This window comes from Balearica regulorum, chromosome 1 (genome assembly GCF_011004875.1).
Source record: "Balearica regulorum gibbericeps isolate bBalReg1 chromosome 1, bBalReg1.pri, whole genome shotgun sequence".
Taxonomy (NCBI): domain Eukaryota; kingdom Metazoa; phylum Chordata; class Aves; order Gruiformes; family Gruidae; genus Balearica; species Balearica regulorum.
Window position 1 is genome coordinate 27,802,802 of NC_046184.1, and position 17,410 is coordinate 27,820,211.

The window sequence follows — 17,410 nt, forward strand, 5'->3', positions numbered from 1 at the left end:
TCATTGTTGCCTTTTGAGATCCACGTTGTACTTACCTTCCACAACACACAATTTTCTCTCTAGTGACAGAATAAGCCGCTCATTATAATCAAAGCATTCTAGGTCTCACTTTGCATAAGAAACCGAGGACTAGATGGACCACCCAAGTCCCTGAATCCAGTGCTCTGCATACACAATTAACCATACATATTGACATCAGCAGAAGGTGGCTTCACAGAGTATCTGTTCCACATAGCCCTATCTACAAATCACAAAACACATTCAGCAGCCCATAGTTAGCTCCAAAAGTTGCAATAATTATGAAGTGTGACATTTGAATGTGAAATTCAAAATTTTATCTTTCTTGTGTATTAATGCCAGAACTTAGAATTCCAATGTTTGTCCCCAAACATTTCAGTATTTGTCCCAGAGTGCCCGTGTAACAAAATTCATGAGGATTAGTGGAACTTGCTGGACTGAAAACAATGTTTTTGAAATCAACATTCTCCCAGCTGACCACGAGACTGCAAAACCAGGTCTTTCTTCCTCATCCCTCTTTCTCACACTCCTCGCTGTAAAATGGCTGGGTTTTTCACAAGTTCTTTTTCAACACCTCTGTCTGGGAGCCTAGTGATTCTGGGGAGTGAGAGTTGTGTGCCTCAACAACCCCAGCTAGAGACAGGAAACAAAGTTACTCACCACTTGCCATCTGGTGGATTATTTAGGACGAGGACCTGCATTATTATGATGAAGTCTGCTCAATGGTTTAAAAAAATATTCATGAGTGCCCCAGTTCCAGGAGAAGATGCTGGGTGCTGGATTCCTAGGTGGCAGACATACTTGCCTTACTGCCATTGATGGCAAATGTCTAAGCTCCAGAGAAAGTCACTTGCCTTTTTACGTTAAAATTCCCACTGACACACAGCGAGAATTTTCCTTTTTACTAGGCAGGTTTCGGGACCATTCATCCAAGCTGCCTAAAGCACACTTTACAGGTGCTTCATTCTGGTCTGAGATTCCATTTTGTGCATTTAAAATTTAGGTCCTTCAGCTTAACTTGCAGAACTCTGTATCTTGCCAGATTCATCTCTACCTCACTTTTGTGGGAGCTGGAAAATGAAGTGTAAGAAAGGAGAACACAGGAAACTGGTAAGCAGTTTTACCATCATCTGCCAGAGCTCTAGGGCTCCATTCCTCCTTCTGTCACAGACTTGCTACCTCAGGTGAGGCAAGTCGTCTCCTCAAAGAATTGTGTTCTTAATCTGCATCCAGGGGATCTCACTTGAAGAAATGCTGGGCTTTGGCAGCTATCTCTAAACTTGAGCATTTTATATTGAAACATATACAGTGCCTTACGTGGACAGCTGCCCCTCCTGACATCCCCAAAATAGCTACTGTTTGGTGTTTCAAATTTGCCACTTTATAGCTTACTGACTTATAACTACCATTGGTAGCTCCCCTGACTACAAAACAGGGATAAAGTCATCCCCTCTTTCAGAGGGAAATCACTTCATTGTAGATTAATCACTTGGTTTTGACTTCTCAGTAATAGGTTTTGCATGAATAATTAATACTGTCCTCAGGTCTGACTAGTGTGACGTAAACAATGCACAGAGCCAAAGTGCAGCTTTGCAAGGTGGAAACAGAACACTTAAGGCCTGTTTATTAAGTTAGCGGCATTCATTACATGCTTCAGAAAAAATATTAGTAACTTCACAATCAAATAATTAAAGACTGCACTCCATTGCACGTGTACCAGGATGGGAAATTCAGTCTGGATGGGCAACTGTCCCTCTGGTATTTTATGACTTCAGTGTTGCTTTTGCAACCTTATAAATAAATGATCTCTAATTAACTTAATCTTTATGTACATTACACATACAAAATGACTGTCAGCAGTGCTGCATGCAGCAGGAATGGATACTAACTTGTAAGCAAATGTGTATCATTTCTACACTACTATTATCTAAGTATCACATGTGAAACAAATCCAAACTCACATCTCTCATCATTTTCACTGCTTCCCTGGTCCTTCCCAGCTTTCTTGCACACATTGCCAGTCTCCTCTTAATATAAACTAACACATTCGTGTCCCTTCCTGTATAAGAGGAAAAAGAAACAGCATTAAGATTAAAAAAAACAAACATTCATTTACTATTTCAACACAAAAGGAAACATAGTTTTCTGGCCATTTTTTGATATTCACCACATTAACGCTTTCACCATAATTTTAATAAAAATTTACTGAATTCTGCTGATTTAGATGTGACACAGCATCACTGAAATTACTCCAGATATACACAGTGGTATAAATAAGGACCCATGGGTTGGCCTTACACCTACGAAATATAAGCAGATCTGAAGGTACAGAGAACACTATAGGCTACACACTATCGAGTAATCAAGTAAGGCAAGGAGAACCCCTATGTAGTTAACATATTGGGCCAAAACTCTATGGTCACACACAGAGCATTAAATTACTTACCAGTTCACACACATGGTTAAGACAAGGGCATCCATGAAAATGCACGTTATATCCTGCCTTTTTTCTAAGTTATGATGTACATGCTTGTTAAGAAGAGATGTAGCAAAACAAATCCTCATCATCTAACAGTCTTTTTCTTAATGATTAGAAGAAAAAAAGTAAACTTTTTGTTTACAGAGGTTTTACTTGTTACCCAATTATCATCTTCAAATTCCTCATGCTGCTAATTATGGATGGCAAATTAACGTTTCAGATATAACAGTCCTACGAGCTGGAAGATGCCCTAACAGCAAAGATGACAGAAACTAAACCGCTACAGTAATTATTCTATCGGAGAAGTCTTACTCGTTTCATTTCTCATTCTCCTCCCTATAATTCCAATGTGAACTCTTAACATGCTTCTGGACCAACAGGAAATGAGCGGACAGGTCATCATTTATAAAATTACCATATCGTGAAAATACAAGACACCTGCTACAAATTATCTTTGTGTATAGTATGCAGTCTGTAAAGATTTTAGTCTGTTCCTAACGTTTTCAAGTCTTTCATAATAAGAATAAGATGTGCACTGAAAACATTCCAAGAACCTACATATTGTTTTAAAGCTGTGATTACAATTTTCAAATAGATTAAGCAGCAGGTTGAAAGGTCTGACTTCAGAAGAAAAAAAAACTAACTGAGGGAAGGAATTTCTTTAGCTGTATTTTAAATTATGTAATTCCTTATCTCTGTATTGATTCCTATATATTTAATAAACAATTTAACAGTTTCATCTGTTTCAACATATTTATGTAGTGTAACTAAGAGGTATGCATTTCAGGCCAAGCTTCTCAGTCTTTTTAGGAGGAATGGTCAAAAGGCATTTACTTACTATAAAATAAAGATAACCTTTCAGGCCAAAATTTTCTGAGGTGACTAATGATTTGGGGTGACTAACAGCCACCTTAAAAAAAAAAAAAAGACTGCCCGCACTTTCTGTAACTAGCAACTTTTGAAAGAGGTTAAGTTGGGTACTCAGAGTCATTATTTACTCATAAAATTCACAGTCTAACATAAAATACTGTATGAAGAAGATGGGACACACGAATAAACAGAAACATAGTGCAATCACGTATGCTGTTGTTCAAGATATTACATAATGTTTTCACCCACAAAAGATGACATGCCACTTTTCATCTCCAAGTCAACTTTAAGGACCAGAAACGGAATGACAGACATCTCAGAACCATGGAACTGCAACATATCTGTCCATGGTCCTTCCTCTCTAATGAGAGCTGAGCTTTTCACCTTTGTAAACCACGCAGAAGTCCAGCATATAATCAAGAGAATCCTATTTGAAGCCCCTGTGTCCAAGGCACCATCTGAGACTGGAACTTCTCTAACTTCTGTGGGTGCACACTGACATTATCCAGGGGAGACTGGGTGGTATAGAGAAGTACAACGATCCATCCCCTCCTGAAGCCACAGTCAGAGCTGGCAGTCACTTTTCGGCCCCTCCCGCTCTGTGGCAATGCACTTACTGTTGTGATTCAACTGGTTACTTCCTCTGCTGTAATACTGGAGGTTCAAGGTGTCAAATCTGATGATGGCAGTGGCCATCTAGCATACACAGGTTACAAAAATACCACACTTATTTTTGCCTGCACAAACTTAACCAGGTTATCTTGGACAAAAGCATCATGACAGTGTTTAATTACTCTTATTGTGTATTTTTCATAGAATCGCTGTCATTTTTGGCACTCAGGATGGATTGAGCGCACAGATTAAGGTTTCACAGACAACCATAAGCCTGCTAGAGCTTGAAAACTGCTTCAAGGGCTCAGCTGCTCTACATTCTTATTTTCTCCAAAAATAAGCAAATCATCCTAAATATCATTTTATAACCAACAAATGTTTAAACTACTACCCCTAAGCTTTACAAAACCTCAGGTTTTCAGGTATAGACTTGTGTACACTTTTGAAACAAGAGATCACAGACAATTTCACTATGTACAATTTTTATCAGCAATCTTCAAATTATGTGAGATAGCCAGAGGCTGTGAATTCAGGTCCTGAGAAACCCAAAGATGCCCAAAGTATGCTAGCGCTTGTACTTACATAATTAATTGGTATTATTTTTGCCTGAGGTAGCCATTGTAGACTAGAAATAATCTAGACTGTTTGCTTTATTTATCTTTTTCTTCATTTACTGGCAGTGAACCCTCATGTATTTTCTTAGGTTTAAGAAGCATCTAACAAATATCATCACGGCAACTAAATCTGCTTCTTCAAAATTAAAAAAAAAATAAATCTAGACTTTCAGTTAGAGCACTGTATTATTCCAGTTGTTAATTTTTATGTTTCTGTGACCTTTCTTAATGTATGCAACTAACTTTTCAAATGTCACACTGGTTAATGGGTCTCGTTAACTTTTACACAGAACAATGTGCTGTACGTATTACCCTCACAGCTAATGGGAAAAAGCTGGCAAAGCATCACTTCACTCCTGTTTCCATCATTCTTTACTGCCTTTTCACAACATGAGCCCATGTTTTAAAAATGGCTAAAGGCACTTCAGTGCAAATTCCTAAAACAGCGTCCAGCATTTTATGAACAACAAATCTCTTTTGGCTCTGCTACCTTTTCTTTTAAGTACACGCGACAATATTTTCTGCCACAACAAAGAAAAAGTGCATCTGTAATCTGAGAATTGCTAGCTCAGCAACAGAATCAAGCAAAAAACTGAAACAGAATAGTCTGGTTCTAGGGCCATATTCCAGTCAATGTTAAATACTGAGTACATAGTTCTGAGAGGTTAAAAAAAAACCAAAACAACAAAAAAACAAACCCAAAGAACTCCCCAGAACTTCTCTCCCTTTAGAAACGGCTATTGCCTCCAAAGAAGCTTACTGTGTTGGGCTTCATACTGGGCACCATGGTGCTGCAACTGCTGACTGCGCCTGTAACAGCCCTCTCCAGCCTTCAGAGCTTGCTTGAACAGCTTCTCTGCTTCTACTATTGTTGTTGCTTCCTCTTCAGCCAGGAGAATATAGGCAGTAGCACACCTGCAAAAATATCAAAGGGAAAACCATAGGAAAGTTCCATGAAGTTAAGAACTAAACAAAGACATGCAGACTGGCAAGGATGTACCAAATACAGAGGCAGTGGAGTTTTGTCCATATACCTTTCTGATGAACTCTTCTGATGAGTACATATTCTGGCAACCAGATCGTGACTCTCATTTGTAGGTACTGTATCACTCAGCCACTTGAGTGAACCTACTGACAACCACCCCAGAAAGTAAAGCACTGTCTCACTAAGCAATCGTGGTCTACATCACTAAAACACCTTCTGGAAACCAAGACTAGTTTTATGCACTATTGTTTTAACACAAAATGTCTCCATTACTGTAATAGTATGAAAAGAATCAATAGACCTATAACACATGCCATATAAAATGAACGGATTATGAATGTAATTGTAGAGATTAAAAAACAAAACAAACCCCAAAAAACCCAAAGCAGGAAAGCAGCTTTAGGAGTACACAGAAAGGTGAAATCTGTGGTGGGAGTCACCTCATCCAGCTTTTTAGCTGTCTAATTTAGATCTCTTGAACTATCTGTGTCCCTCCACCTCCATCGAGGAGCATCTTCACAAAGCCATTCATTTCACCTGTATAAACATCTGTTTAAGAATAGGGTGAATTGCTGACTGGAGGCATCTCTCATTGACTATAGAGAAGTAGCTACTTTAAACTCAACGGCCACATTTTTGGCAGCTGAAGTTAGGTGGGATATAGCCTGTTGACTTCTTTCTGATACAAAGCACACCACTGATAAGATTCTTTTTCATATAGAAATAGAATTGGGCTGCAGCTGCCTCTAGTTGTTTCACAGTCATCAGCTGAGGAACAGGAAACAACAGGTCTGGGTGAAAACAAGATTCCAGGTACCAGTACTTGCTGTGGGCTACCCAGCTGGAAAGCAGCTTTGCAGGAAAGGACTTGGGGGTTCTGGTGGACACCAAGTTGATCATGAGCCAGCAATGTGCCTTTGCAGCAAAGAAGGTGAACAGTGTCCTGAGCTGCATTAGGAGTGTTGCCTAATGACAGGTTGAGGGAGGTGATCCTTCCCTTCTACTCAGCACTGGTGCACACCTCAAGTGCTACGTCCAGTTCTGGGCTCGCCAGTACAAGAGGAACATGGACATACTGGAGAGAGTCTAGCAAAGGGCCATGAAGATGATTAAGGGACTGGAGCATCTCTTATATGAGGAAAGGCTGAGAGAATTGGGACTGTTCAGCCTGGAAAAGAGAAGGCTCAGGGGGATCTCATCAGTCTTTGTAAATATCTGAAGGGAGGGTGCAAAGAGGATGGAGCCAGCCTCCTTTCAGTGGTGCCCCATGACAGGGCCAGAGGCAATGGGCACAAACTAAAACACTGGAGGCTCTGTCTGAACATCAGGAAACACTTTTTTTACTGAGCACTGGCACAGGTTGTCCAGGAGGTTGTGGAGTCTCCCTCCTCGGAGATATTCAAAAGCCATCTGGACATGGTCCTGTGCAACGTGCTGTAGGTGAACTTGCTTGAGCGAGGGGGTTGAACCAGATGATCTCCAGAGGTCCCGGCCAACCTCAGCCATTCTGTGATTCTGTGATATGTGAGTAGAACAGGATAGGCCTATAGCTCGCTTCTGCAAAAGCCTTTTATGCTACATGCTCCCTCAGTTAAACTGCTGTGCAGGAACAAACAATTCTTTTTCTCCTTCTGATGAAACACATGAAGGACAATCCGGAGGCACCAATTTATGGAATTCTAGAACGCAATAATCTCTGACAGCAATCTAAGGGACTCTCTCCACTTTATGCACTTTGGCAACATTTACACAGTTTGCAATGCCAGTAAAGCACCACAGCACTGAGTTTATTGTGGGATCTCAGAATACTACACTTCTCATTGAGAAAATAAATAGCGGACTCAAAGACTGAAAGCCTCAGAAAATTACATCATATTCTCTCACACTATGAAACGAATATTTCAGAAGGTGTTTATGAGTCCCTTCTTTCTTGCCTCTGTTCAGGATGACCGAGAAATCCAAAAGGGAACTCTCTATCCCATAAATGCATATTTCATATGCTCATCAGGAGGCAACTTAATTAACACTTTGCTATGCTGATCCAAAGCCCACTGACATCAATGGGAAGACTCCGATTGTCATCACTGCCCTAAGGAGCTTCTGGGTGGCTAGCAGAACATGCAGCTGTGCTTTTTTCCTCCCATTGTAGGCCTTCCTGTGACAGGCCTGTAATCATGGTTAAAAATTACTGTAGCAAACCCCCTGCCTTAAGCTATCATCAAATGGATTTTTAAATGACAGGAAATAAATGTTAATGTTGTTGTCACTCACTCATTCAATTCCAAAGCTTCATGTGCTGCAGAAATTCGGGCTTGGGGGTTTCTCTCTCTCCAGGCTTTTTGCATTACTATTCAATAAACAAAGCAGAACACGGGCATATCAGTCATTACAGCATTAACAAGGAGAATCTACTGTATTGTAACAACAAAATTTATTGCTCTCAGCCTGACTCAGTCCAGAGCATTTCAAAGAGCTCAGTGATCACTCAAAAGATACATAATCAACACAAGCTTTTGTCCCAAATACTCAGCTTTATTGTTTCATTTAATTAAACTTTTTTCCATGGGAAAATCTGGCTGAGAGATCATGCCATCTGCACTGTCACATACAAAGGTGACAAGCAGTTTTTTCCTCTTGGGGTAGTAGATTCCACAGGGCACAAAAGAATACAAGGACAGCTGGGATTCTTATTCTAGTTCCTCACTGTGCTGTTGCTTCAAGTGAATGTTAAATGGAAACAAAATCCAGCCTAATCAGACTACCTTATAATTAGCCCATCGAGTTCAGAAAACAGGATTTCATGTTCATCATGTATCAAAGAAGGATAGTATATTATGCTTTGTAGTTATGCCCTCAGAATGGACCACCCAACCGTCAGTATCTCTCCTTTCCTAAGGGACAAAGAAGATTTGTCTCTTCAGAAGCAAATTCTGATGATCAAAATCATTGTTGTACATTTTTAGCAGAACCAAAGTCTGCACATGGACTTAACAGTAAAGGCCTACCACAACTAAAGCTGCTTATACCAAATTCAGTTGTAAATGTGTTATTCCCATTTTTTACAGAGCTTCTAACTACATCAGGGAATGAAACACAGGACTCAAGTTTTACATAAGCTCTCTCTCTTCTGTCAGCACAGACTAAATGGGACCTGGATAATGTAACTCAACATACTACACTGCAGCTGGAGGCAAATTAAGCTATACATGTTTCAAGCCACTGCAAGAAACATGAGGAAAACCCAAGTCTTTACACTTGCAAATGGTACTTTAAATGACTTCAGCAAGAAAGTAGAACAAAATAAGGACACAAATTAGAACATTTATACCTACAGAGATACTTTTTTAGATCTAGAATACTATGAATCCAACAACAATGTCTTTCCAGGCACGATCAAACTTTTGCCTTTCCTTATCTATCTGAGAGAATTGATGTCTGACTACATTTTTCTTGCATCAGTTTAAAACAATCATTAACCTATTAGCAAAAAAGGTTGTTCACAAGGTCTCTTACTAGCATCTGCAGGCCGTAAATGATCTGTGTCACATGTAAAGAATGTCTGATGGTCCTGTGCTGAAAGATTCATATCGTAGTAAGTCAAAGGTTCTCTCCCTGTTACCCATGTATACCTGCAAACATGCCAACGAAGAGACATTTTGGTTAATGAGGTCACATTTAGCAAAAGGAATCTAGAAAAGAATCCTAGACGTTAGAGATGGGCGCAGCCTACTAAGTTCACCCAGCCAATCTCCTAACCAACATACATCGCATTTCCCTGTACTGTGATGGAGAGACAGTAATTGAACCTAAGCTAATGAGCATGTTGGAAAGTACACACTGGAAATCAGTAACACACATATTCAAACATTAAGACTACATGAAACCTAGATATAATTCATTAGGTTGTTTGCTATAACTGATTTAAACAGAATTACTGTATTAACAGTACCAGGTACACCACACTTAGGTTTTTTCATCTTTTTATAAGGTCACCAAAAAAAGCAGAAATAAAAAGTGCATGACCATGAATTTAAATTCCTTTTCATTCAGAAACATTTTACAAATGACAGAAAATCATGGCATGAGAGTGCATGTGTCCATGGTTGGTTTTGGTTTTCCATCTCTGAGTTAGGTTAATGGGAAAGTACAGTTAAGGTCCTTAACCTAGTACTATGCCTGAAACTGTAACATCATAACACTTACCGATTATATTCAGCTCCTCTGAACAGATTTAAAGGATTTCGCCAGACTTTGCATTCTGTCATAAACAGAAACACACAATAATGAATCTCTCCCAGACTACAATGGTACTTGAGGATTAGCAGAAACATCAGTTACCTTCTAATGAGCCTTATCAAATGACTTTTATTTTATAGGTGCAATGGAAAAAAAAAAATCAAGAGCACAGAGATGCAGGTAACCAGACTGTTCTTCCCTTTTAAATAATAATTTCATTACAAATTAGTGTCAACAAATGTAATCATTCCAGACAAATAACCACTAACAAAGCTCCAAATGCCAGATGAGAAGATAATAATGATTAGTGCCAGGACTCACATTTACCATAATGCAGAACTGAGGAGGGATCACACTGGGTTATTGCACTGAAAAACAGCAATTAACTCAGTCCCTATGGACTTGTTATTTCTACAGAAAAACTTTGCTGTCCAGTTAATACCATAAATCATTGATAATCTCAGCTACAGTTGCTAAATTTAATTCGTCCTTAGCTCGCGAAGTAAAAAATCCATGGCAACATCTGCTGACCTTACTTAAGTTATAAGCATCCCAGGGTTGACAAAGGATGCTGAAGTTGATTAGCAGAGAAAAGTTCATTGCATTGCAAATGTTTGGGAACACTAGATGTATTTCATACATTTCTTTCAGGGGGAAAAACCTGCAAATTCTTCACACTACATGTAGAAGTAGTAGATGAGAAAATCCACAACAATGTAATTTAGAACAGAACCAAAAAAAAAAAAATTGATTTCTATAGATTTTGAAAAGGTGAGGTCTTGATTCTGGCTTTTCTTCCTTTAGTTTAACACCAGACATGTTCTCTTCATTTCAACAGACAATTCACTCCAGTGAAGGTGAGACCAGAATCAAACCCAGTATCTGCACAAAGACTCACTGAGAGGCAGCGTGTCATTCCACCACAGATCTGCTACTGGATGACCCCTCACGTGGTGCTCTGCAAAAGCTCAGCAGCAGCATTGGCCCTGCAGCATTTCACCAGCTGCTTCCCACCACCAAAAGTCAACCAGCACATTTTTCCCTATGAAATTTTGTGACATCGTTTCTAAAGAGATCACAGCAACAGTTGGCTGGTGGGATATTGAGTCAGCAGGGTATCTACCCTGCTTTATACAACACTGGTAAGTATATGCCTGTTCCATTTATGCCTGTTCCATTAAGGAAAGAGACAGAAATACAGAACGGCAAGTCAAGCCCTTCCCTTTTTCCAATGAACATAGCTCCCAGTTCTGAGTATGAGGCTAAAGTGGCACAAAGAGAAACCATTTTACATCAATTATTTGCAATAACATGATGATACTTGCAGCTACGTGAAAACTAGTCAAGTGGCATAGGAGGTGGACTCTCAGCTTGCTGCCTACATCACCTAACACATGTGTGAAACAGACACGGGAAGGGAAAGATGTTTGGGAAGAGTGAGTACATTGATTATACATCTGCATCTTTCAACTAACCACTTCAGCAGGTAGCCACTACTAGAAAGCTCCATGGGTTTACTCAGAAGAAGAGCTCGATCGACATTCAGCCGTTCTGTTGTGCAGCCGGAGGGCACAGCTGTTTGACTAGCTTCAATCTGACAGTTTTTACATAATATGACTTTCAAACCATCATAAATATTAAATCAACATCATCCTTCTCAATTCCAGAGGTACAATTCAATAGCTTGGCTTACTCTATTTGCAACCAACAAGATTAGGCAACAACTATTTGATCACAGTGACACCATTCTTTCTGCTCATCTATTTAAATTTAAGTGGTTACACTTTATCTGAAGTATGCAGTACTTCAGCCCTGTAGCAGGGAAAGGTGGAATTGGGGAACAAAACAGGAGGTGAAGAAGGGATTTTATTACTACCTCCTGTCCTAGGGATAGTATGGCATCTGTCTAGCTAGTTAAACACGATGGGCTCTTTGTTCCTTTTGTCTTGGTATCTGCTGATACCGTGGTCTCAGTACAACAATCATTCTTCTGACCTTTCTGACGACAAAGCTATCTACTGCAATATTCTACCACAGTCAAACATCTACATAGGAAAACATGGTGAGACAAGTGAAAAAGCCCTCTTCACCTTGTTGAATAATGAAAGAAATATCTCAGTGTTGATGTATGGTAAACTGAAAAGGTTGCCTTTACTGTTACACTACAAACTAATAAAATAACTATGTCCTTATTTTATATAAGCCAGTAGGATTTACTGAATCTTTCAGCTCCCTGTTCAATGATCACATTTTGAGCACCGATATCTTTCTGAAGGCACAAATAACAGACTATCTGTACAGACACACTATCCAGAGACACTGTGACTCAAGTGCCAATGCACTGAAAGCAAACACAGCCCTTGATTACTTTTTCATATCAGAAAAGTCAAGATGCTTGGTTGAACCTCATTAGTCAAAATATTGTGCCTTCTGCTTTAAAACCATGGGAGCTATTTCAGAGGTGCTGAAGTGTGACTGCGTGCACTGATGAGTGCACACAGGTGTTTCCAAGCCACCCCATACTTTCTGCCAGTTCAACCAAATCTAATAGCCTGGACCATGCAGTGCTGCTATTCACAGCCTCTCCTCACATGGGAATGACAACAGCTGAATTTGCTGTGCTATATGGAGGCTTCCCTAAGTAGGACAACTCAGTAGAGAGCATGGTTTTTTGAATCCTCCCGTTTTATTTAACTTGTGAGTTCAAAGCTAAATTTTGTTTGCCTGTTTTTGTGAACAGTGAAGAACAGAAATAAAATTTGCCAAGTACGACATAGGCACCTCAGCTGCTAAACAATAATGTTTTCTCCATAACTGAATTTGGGGTTTTTTTAATTCCCTTTTCTTCACTTATTAATTTTGATATATTTTAAAAGCTTACAAAGGAATAACTTTAATGAATCCATAACTGATTCTAGGAGCACATCCGTAATGAAAACTGAAATAATTTCCAATATTAAGATTATGGCTTCTATGACAAGCCAAGCCTGAAATGGGTAAGCTTCATTTTATAGACGAGGAACACAAGCAGAGATGCTCCTGCCCTGACTTTCTTTAACAGTGAGTATCTCCAACTCAAGCCAGAAGCAATAGTATTTCAGCATCTTCATCACTCATGGGTAAGTTTTCAATTCATGCCCCTCCAGGTAGCTGAGTCACTCAAGCAGGGAGACAAGTTCCCCCAGCACTTCTCTTCAGTCCGCAAAGGTCAGGGCTTGCGGGGGGTGCTGATTCATTTTAGGTAGGCTGGCCTGACTCTCAGAGGAACCATCCACGGGCAACCAGGCACTTGACTCAAAGTGCCTCAGCAGAATCACAAACCCTGTGATGTGAATGCAGGGATCGTCCTCCTGCGGCAGAGCTGTGACAGAATTCAAGCTGCCTCAGTTCAAAACTGACATCCTCCTCTCGATCATGTAAGAGCTGATTTCTTCTGATTTAACATTGTCTTTTTCACCAGAGCAAGTAAATTTGTATTCATTACAGTGATATATAAACACATAATAAAAATTACAACTCATACACTTATACTGCTCATGTAAGGCTCTCAAAACACCTCCTCAATCATATGTTCATTCAGAATAATCATATGAACTAGAAAAGAAGCCCTGGAGTGTCAAGGTCAACTTTAAAGGCTTGAATGGTTTTGAGTCAGACACCTTCAGCTTGATCTGCAGTACACACTCCTTGCACTGAAACTCGCAGGGGCTGTCAATGCCTGAAAGCTCAAGAAAATCGAGCCTCAATGCCTGAAATCAGGCCCCCTAAACTGGAGGCCTTTTTAAAAAACCTGACTGTATAATGACTTGCCCAAAGGCACAGATCACATCGGTAGCAGAGTCAGGAACAGAACAAGCCCTTAAGCTATTAAAAGCCACTATGCTTCCACTTACTAAAGTGAAATCCAAATGTGGTTTACATACTACTCACATGATCTAAAAAATAAAGTGATGCAAAAGCAGATGGCATTCCCAACATCTTTTTCTGATTCTTTTTTTTACAGCTTTGTTATTATTCAAAAGAATTTAAATAAAATACTGCCTGCCTTAGAAATTATATTGCAGAAAGAGCACGTGCAATTTTGCAGGGCTTTCAGAACAAGGGGGAAATAGATGCATTGGCAATGCAGCATGAGCAGTATGCACTGCATGAATTTGGAAAGCTATAATTAGCCAGAGCAATTAATGAATCAGCCCTGCCTTTTATTTGACAATAAAATAAGTTTAAAGGAAGCCTTATCTGTTCTCACGGCTCAGCATGAGATGATATTTGTACCGTGGGCCTACGGCAGGCTGCACAAGGTGTGCCAGGCTTCTGCTGCCTCGACAGGCCTGGGCAAAAGTCAAGCGTGGCACCTTTGGGCGAGGTAAGAGCGGGGCGTTTCTGGGCAGGAGGGCTGACTGCCCGCAGCGGCTGTGCCAGGCTCAACCACTGCCCAGCAGCTTCATCGTGCGCCCAGTGCCACGGCTCGCCAACAGCAGAAAGAGCCCGTTACGTGCCTCCACATAAAAGAACATCTTCCAGCGCGCCGAGTGACCTTGGGCGCGGGAACCTTAAGAAGCAACGTTCCAGCTTTACACCGCCCCGAAGGCCGCGGGGTGAGGGTGAGGGTGAGGGTGAGGGTGACCGCCGCCCGCCCGCCGCCCCCTCACCTGACACGCTCTGGCGGCTGGAATCCGCGTCCCCATTGGCGGCGCTGGCGGTGCTGGGCGCGCTGTTGTCCACCCCGCCCAGCAGAGGGCGCAAGTGGCTCACCGAGACCTGCTCGATGAAGGACGTCCCGTACTTGCGGAAGTACCACCACTCGAAGATCTGCAACACACAGGGAGAGCGCGCCGCGTCAGCGCCGGGCCCCGCCCCGCCCCGCCCCGCGCGGCTGTTAACGGCTCCCCCGTCTCGTCAGCCTGCTCGCCCGCTCCTCAGCGTTCCGCCGGAACCGTGAAGGGAAAAGGCGCAGGCAGGCAGACTCCGGCCTTGCCACGGATCCGCGCCTCCCTCCCCTCGCATTCCGAGGGAGGCACCTGCCAGCGCCTTTCCTGCCCGAGGAGCCCCGAGGCCCGCTCGCCGCACCGCCCGACGAGCCTCCCTGGCAGGCAGCCGGCCTCCCTGTGGCATATTGAGAGCTTAAATTTGATCCGAGTTTGTGCCGAATCCGACCAATTGCTTTAAAAACCTGGTTTACAGGAGGTAAAAAATCTCGAATCTTGTCAGCATTTTTTTTTTTTAACCAAGCCTTACGTTAAATTCTTTCTTTTAAAGGCATTTAAAATTAGTAGGAGCATTCCTTTAAATTGACGTCTGCTAAAAAACGTCTGAGATCAGCCATGTAAATGGAGTGCTGCAGTCAGGACTCCTTGCCTCATCTTTCCCCCAGCTACCTCTGCAGTCAAGGGAAAGTGAGGAAAAGCAGGTTTGCTTGTTTTCCCAGTAATGCTTCCAAAGGAATTGACTGAGTTTAATTTTAAAAATGTTAAAAATACCAAACAAACTCCAGGAAGCTGAGTCCCATTTCTTTTAGGATTTTTTTTTTTCCCCCAAATGAACTGTGTTTTGTTTTGTTTGGCTGACTTGGGCTGAATCTGAATTAATTTTATTTTCAGGCCTTTGGTTCAGCTAGCAAACCAGAAAAAAATTATTTACAGAGCTCTACTTGGAAAATCATTCCATAGCCTAAAAGAACCCATTATAATTGAAATTATATACATAAATATATATTTGTGGTATTTTCATCATGAAATTATAGTCTTGGGTAAGAATACACATATTTCAGGAAACCACATAAACCTGGAAATGAAGACAACTTCATATAAATAGGGAAAAGGTTTTGACTAAAAATTGTAAAGTCACACATGCTTATAATGACTATGTAAAATGAGTGTGTTTTGCAGTTGCACTTGAATCATCATCCAAACATCTATATACCAACTGAAACAAAAGCAAATCCAAAGGGTTTTGAAAAATTTGGCAATACTTTGTAATACTGATGGCACCAGAAATTCTGAATGAATTATCTTTGCCCTTCCTGTATTACTCCATGTCTCCATGTTTTATGCCAGTGCTGAAAGCTTTTACAAAATCTCTACAGAAAAAAAAGAAAGTAATTCTTACTACCACTAGGCACAATCGGCAACAGGTGAAAGAATTGCGTTTGCATCTTTGACACCATCAGCGTTTTGTCAAGTGGGTTCTGGGGGGCTGGCCAGGAGCCAGTGGGCTCTGGAAGGCCTCTCAGGAGTCTACCTCCTGCAGAGAGATTCAGGCTGGGCTCCACACTCTCCCTCCCACAATATTTTTTCATTTTTAAGTTCCCTTGAGCTCTTTACATAATCAAACTGACTTCTGTCTCCGTGGGAGATTGTCTGTAGGCAAGACACCCTTCTTCCCCCCCCCCGCCCCCATTCTGTAGGGGAAAACCAGAAGATAAACTTTCTGGCATAGTAAGAAAATGTTCTTTCCAATGGATACTCCAATGCATTCTGCATTGAGGCTTCCCCTAAGTTGAGCTGTGTTGTTAAAGCATCTGGAGTATTCATACAGAGGAAGCTGACCCTAGCTGTGCTGGGCTGGAGTGGGAATGTAGCTGGTGGCCACTTGAGACAAGTTGACACAAGAGTGCATGGCAGCCCTGGAGATCACTCGGTCCCCAAAGCAATCTAATGGCTCTTCTAGGAGACGTCAACACAGAAGAATGGAGCAGTCTGATGAGGAGAAGACAGAAGGGCTATGTGAACACATAAAGGTCACAACCACTTGGGAAGATAAACAGGTGGTCACAGAGAAACCAGACGTAAACACACCCAGATCTTTGTGAAGTCTACATCCCAGGCAAATCACCAAAAACCCACGCAGCCTGGATGGTTCCTCCTTACACGGGCTCCGCAGGGCGTTTGTCACTGAACCCGTTCCAGCACCACCCAGGTGGGAATCCTGGGAGCCAGGGACAGAACACTGAGGAGTATCACAGAACACTTGCTCTGCGCTGATACACTTCCCCTGGCACCCACCACTGCCTCCAAATGCTGGAGATGGTGGGAGGAAAGTGGCACAGGTGAGCCAGCTTTGGTTTTAGCTGCTCTCATGCTCTTAGGCTCACAACACTTTCTAAAGGGTTTAGAATTTAAATCTTATGATCTAAGTAAGCATCATAACCTAAGCAGGCAGCATGTGGCCAATGATGAGAGAAAAGCTGTGCTGTGAGATAGTCACAGATCTGCTGTGAGCATCTGTTTCTGTTTCATCTTTGGAAATGTTGAAGCTTGAACACATCAATGCACACAAGCCACAGTTCTACCTGTCCAAGGCCTCGGAGGGAGGGGCTGTTAGAAATCCAAGATTCTAAGTCTTGTACCGAGGCAAGGGACACTCGGTAAGGGTGTCACTGTAACACAAGTCAGGGACTGAAGTACAGCTGCCAGACTGGCCATTCAAAACTCTTGGCAGTTACAGACAGTATCCAACAAGTTCTGTACTTTAAGAGAAGAAAAATATAGATTTTTCAAAATGCACTAGTAAATTGCTGCTCATTATTTCAATCATAATCAGCTTTTAGATAAAAAGTCAGTAAAACCCAGAGAGGGAGAGTGAGCAGCACAAGAG

At 41.4% G+C, this 17,410-nt stretch overlaps 1 protein-coding gene across 6 annotated transcripts in view; it reads right to left on the minus strand.

The window, feature by feature from the left end:
* The window catches only part of ST7 (suppression of tumorigenicity 7), a 160,694-nt gene that overhangs the window by 47,104 nt on the left and 96,180 nt on the right, over positions 1-17,410 (minus strand). For all 6 annotated transcript variants that reach the window (XR_012833766.1, XR_012833765.1, XM_075743715.1 and 3 more), the window contains exons 3-8: positions 14,467-14,626; positions 9,782-9,836; positions 9,092-9,207; positions 7,850-7,925; positions 5,354-5,508; positions 1,980-2,077 (exon numbers count right to left, since the gene is read on the minus strand). Coding sequence is in view for 4 of the 6 variants with exons in the window: in XM_075743715.1 (XP_075599830.1) it covers positions 1,980-2,077; positions 5,354-5,508; positions 7,850-7,925; positions 9,092-9,207; positions 9,782-9,836; positions 14,467-14,626 (660 nt within the window). In the remaining 2 variants the exon portion in view is untranslated. The remainder of the gene's footprint in view (positions 1-1,979; positions 2,078-5,353; positions 5,509-7,849; positions 7,926-9,091; positions 9,208-9,781; positions 9,837-14,466; positions 14,627-17,410) is intronic.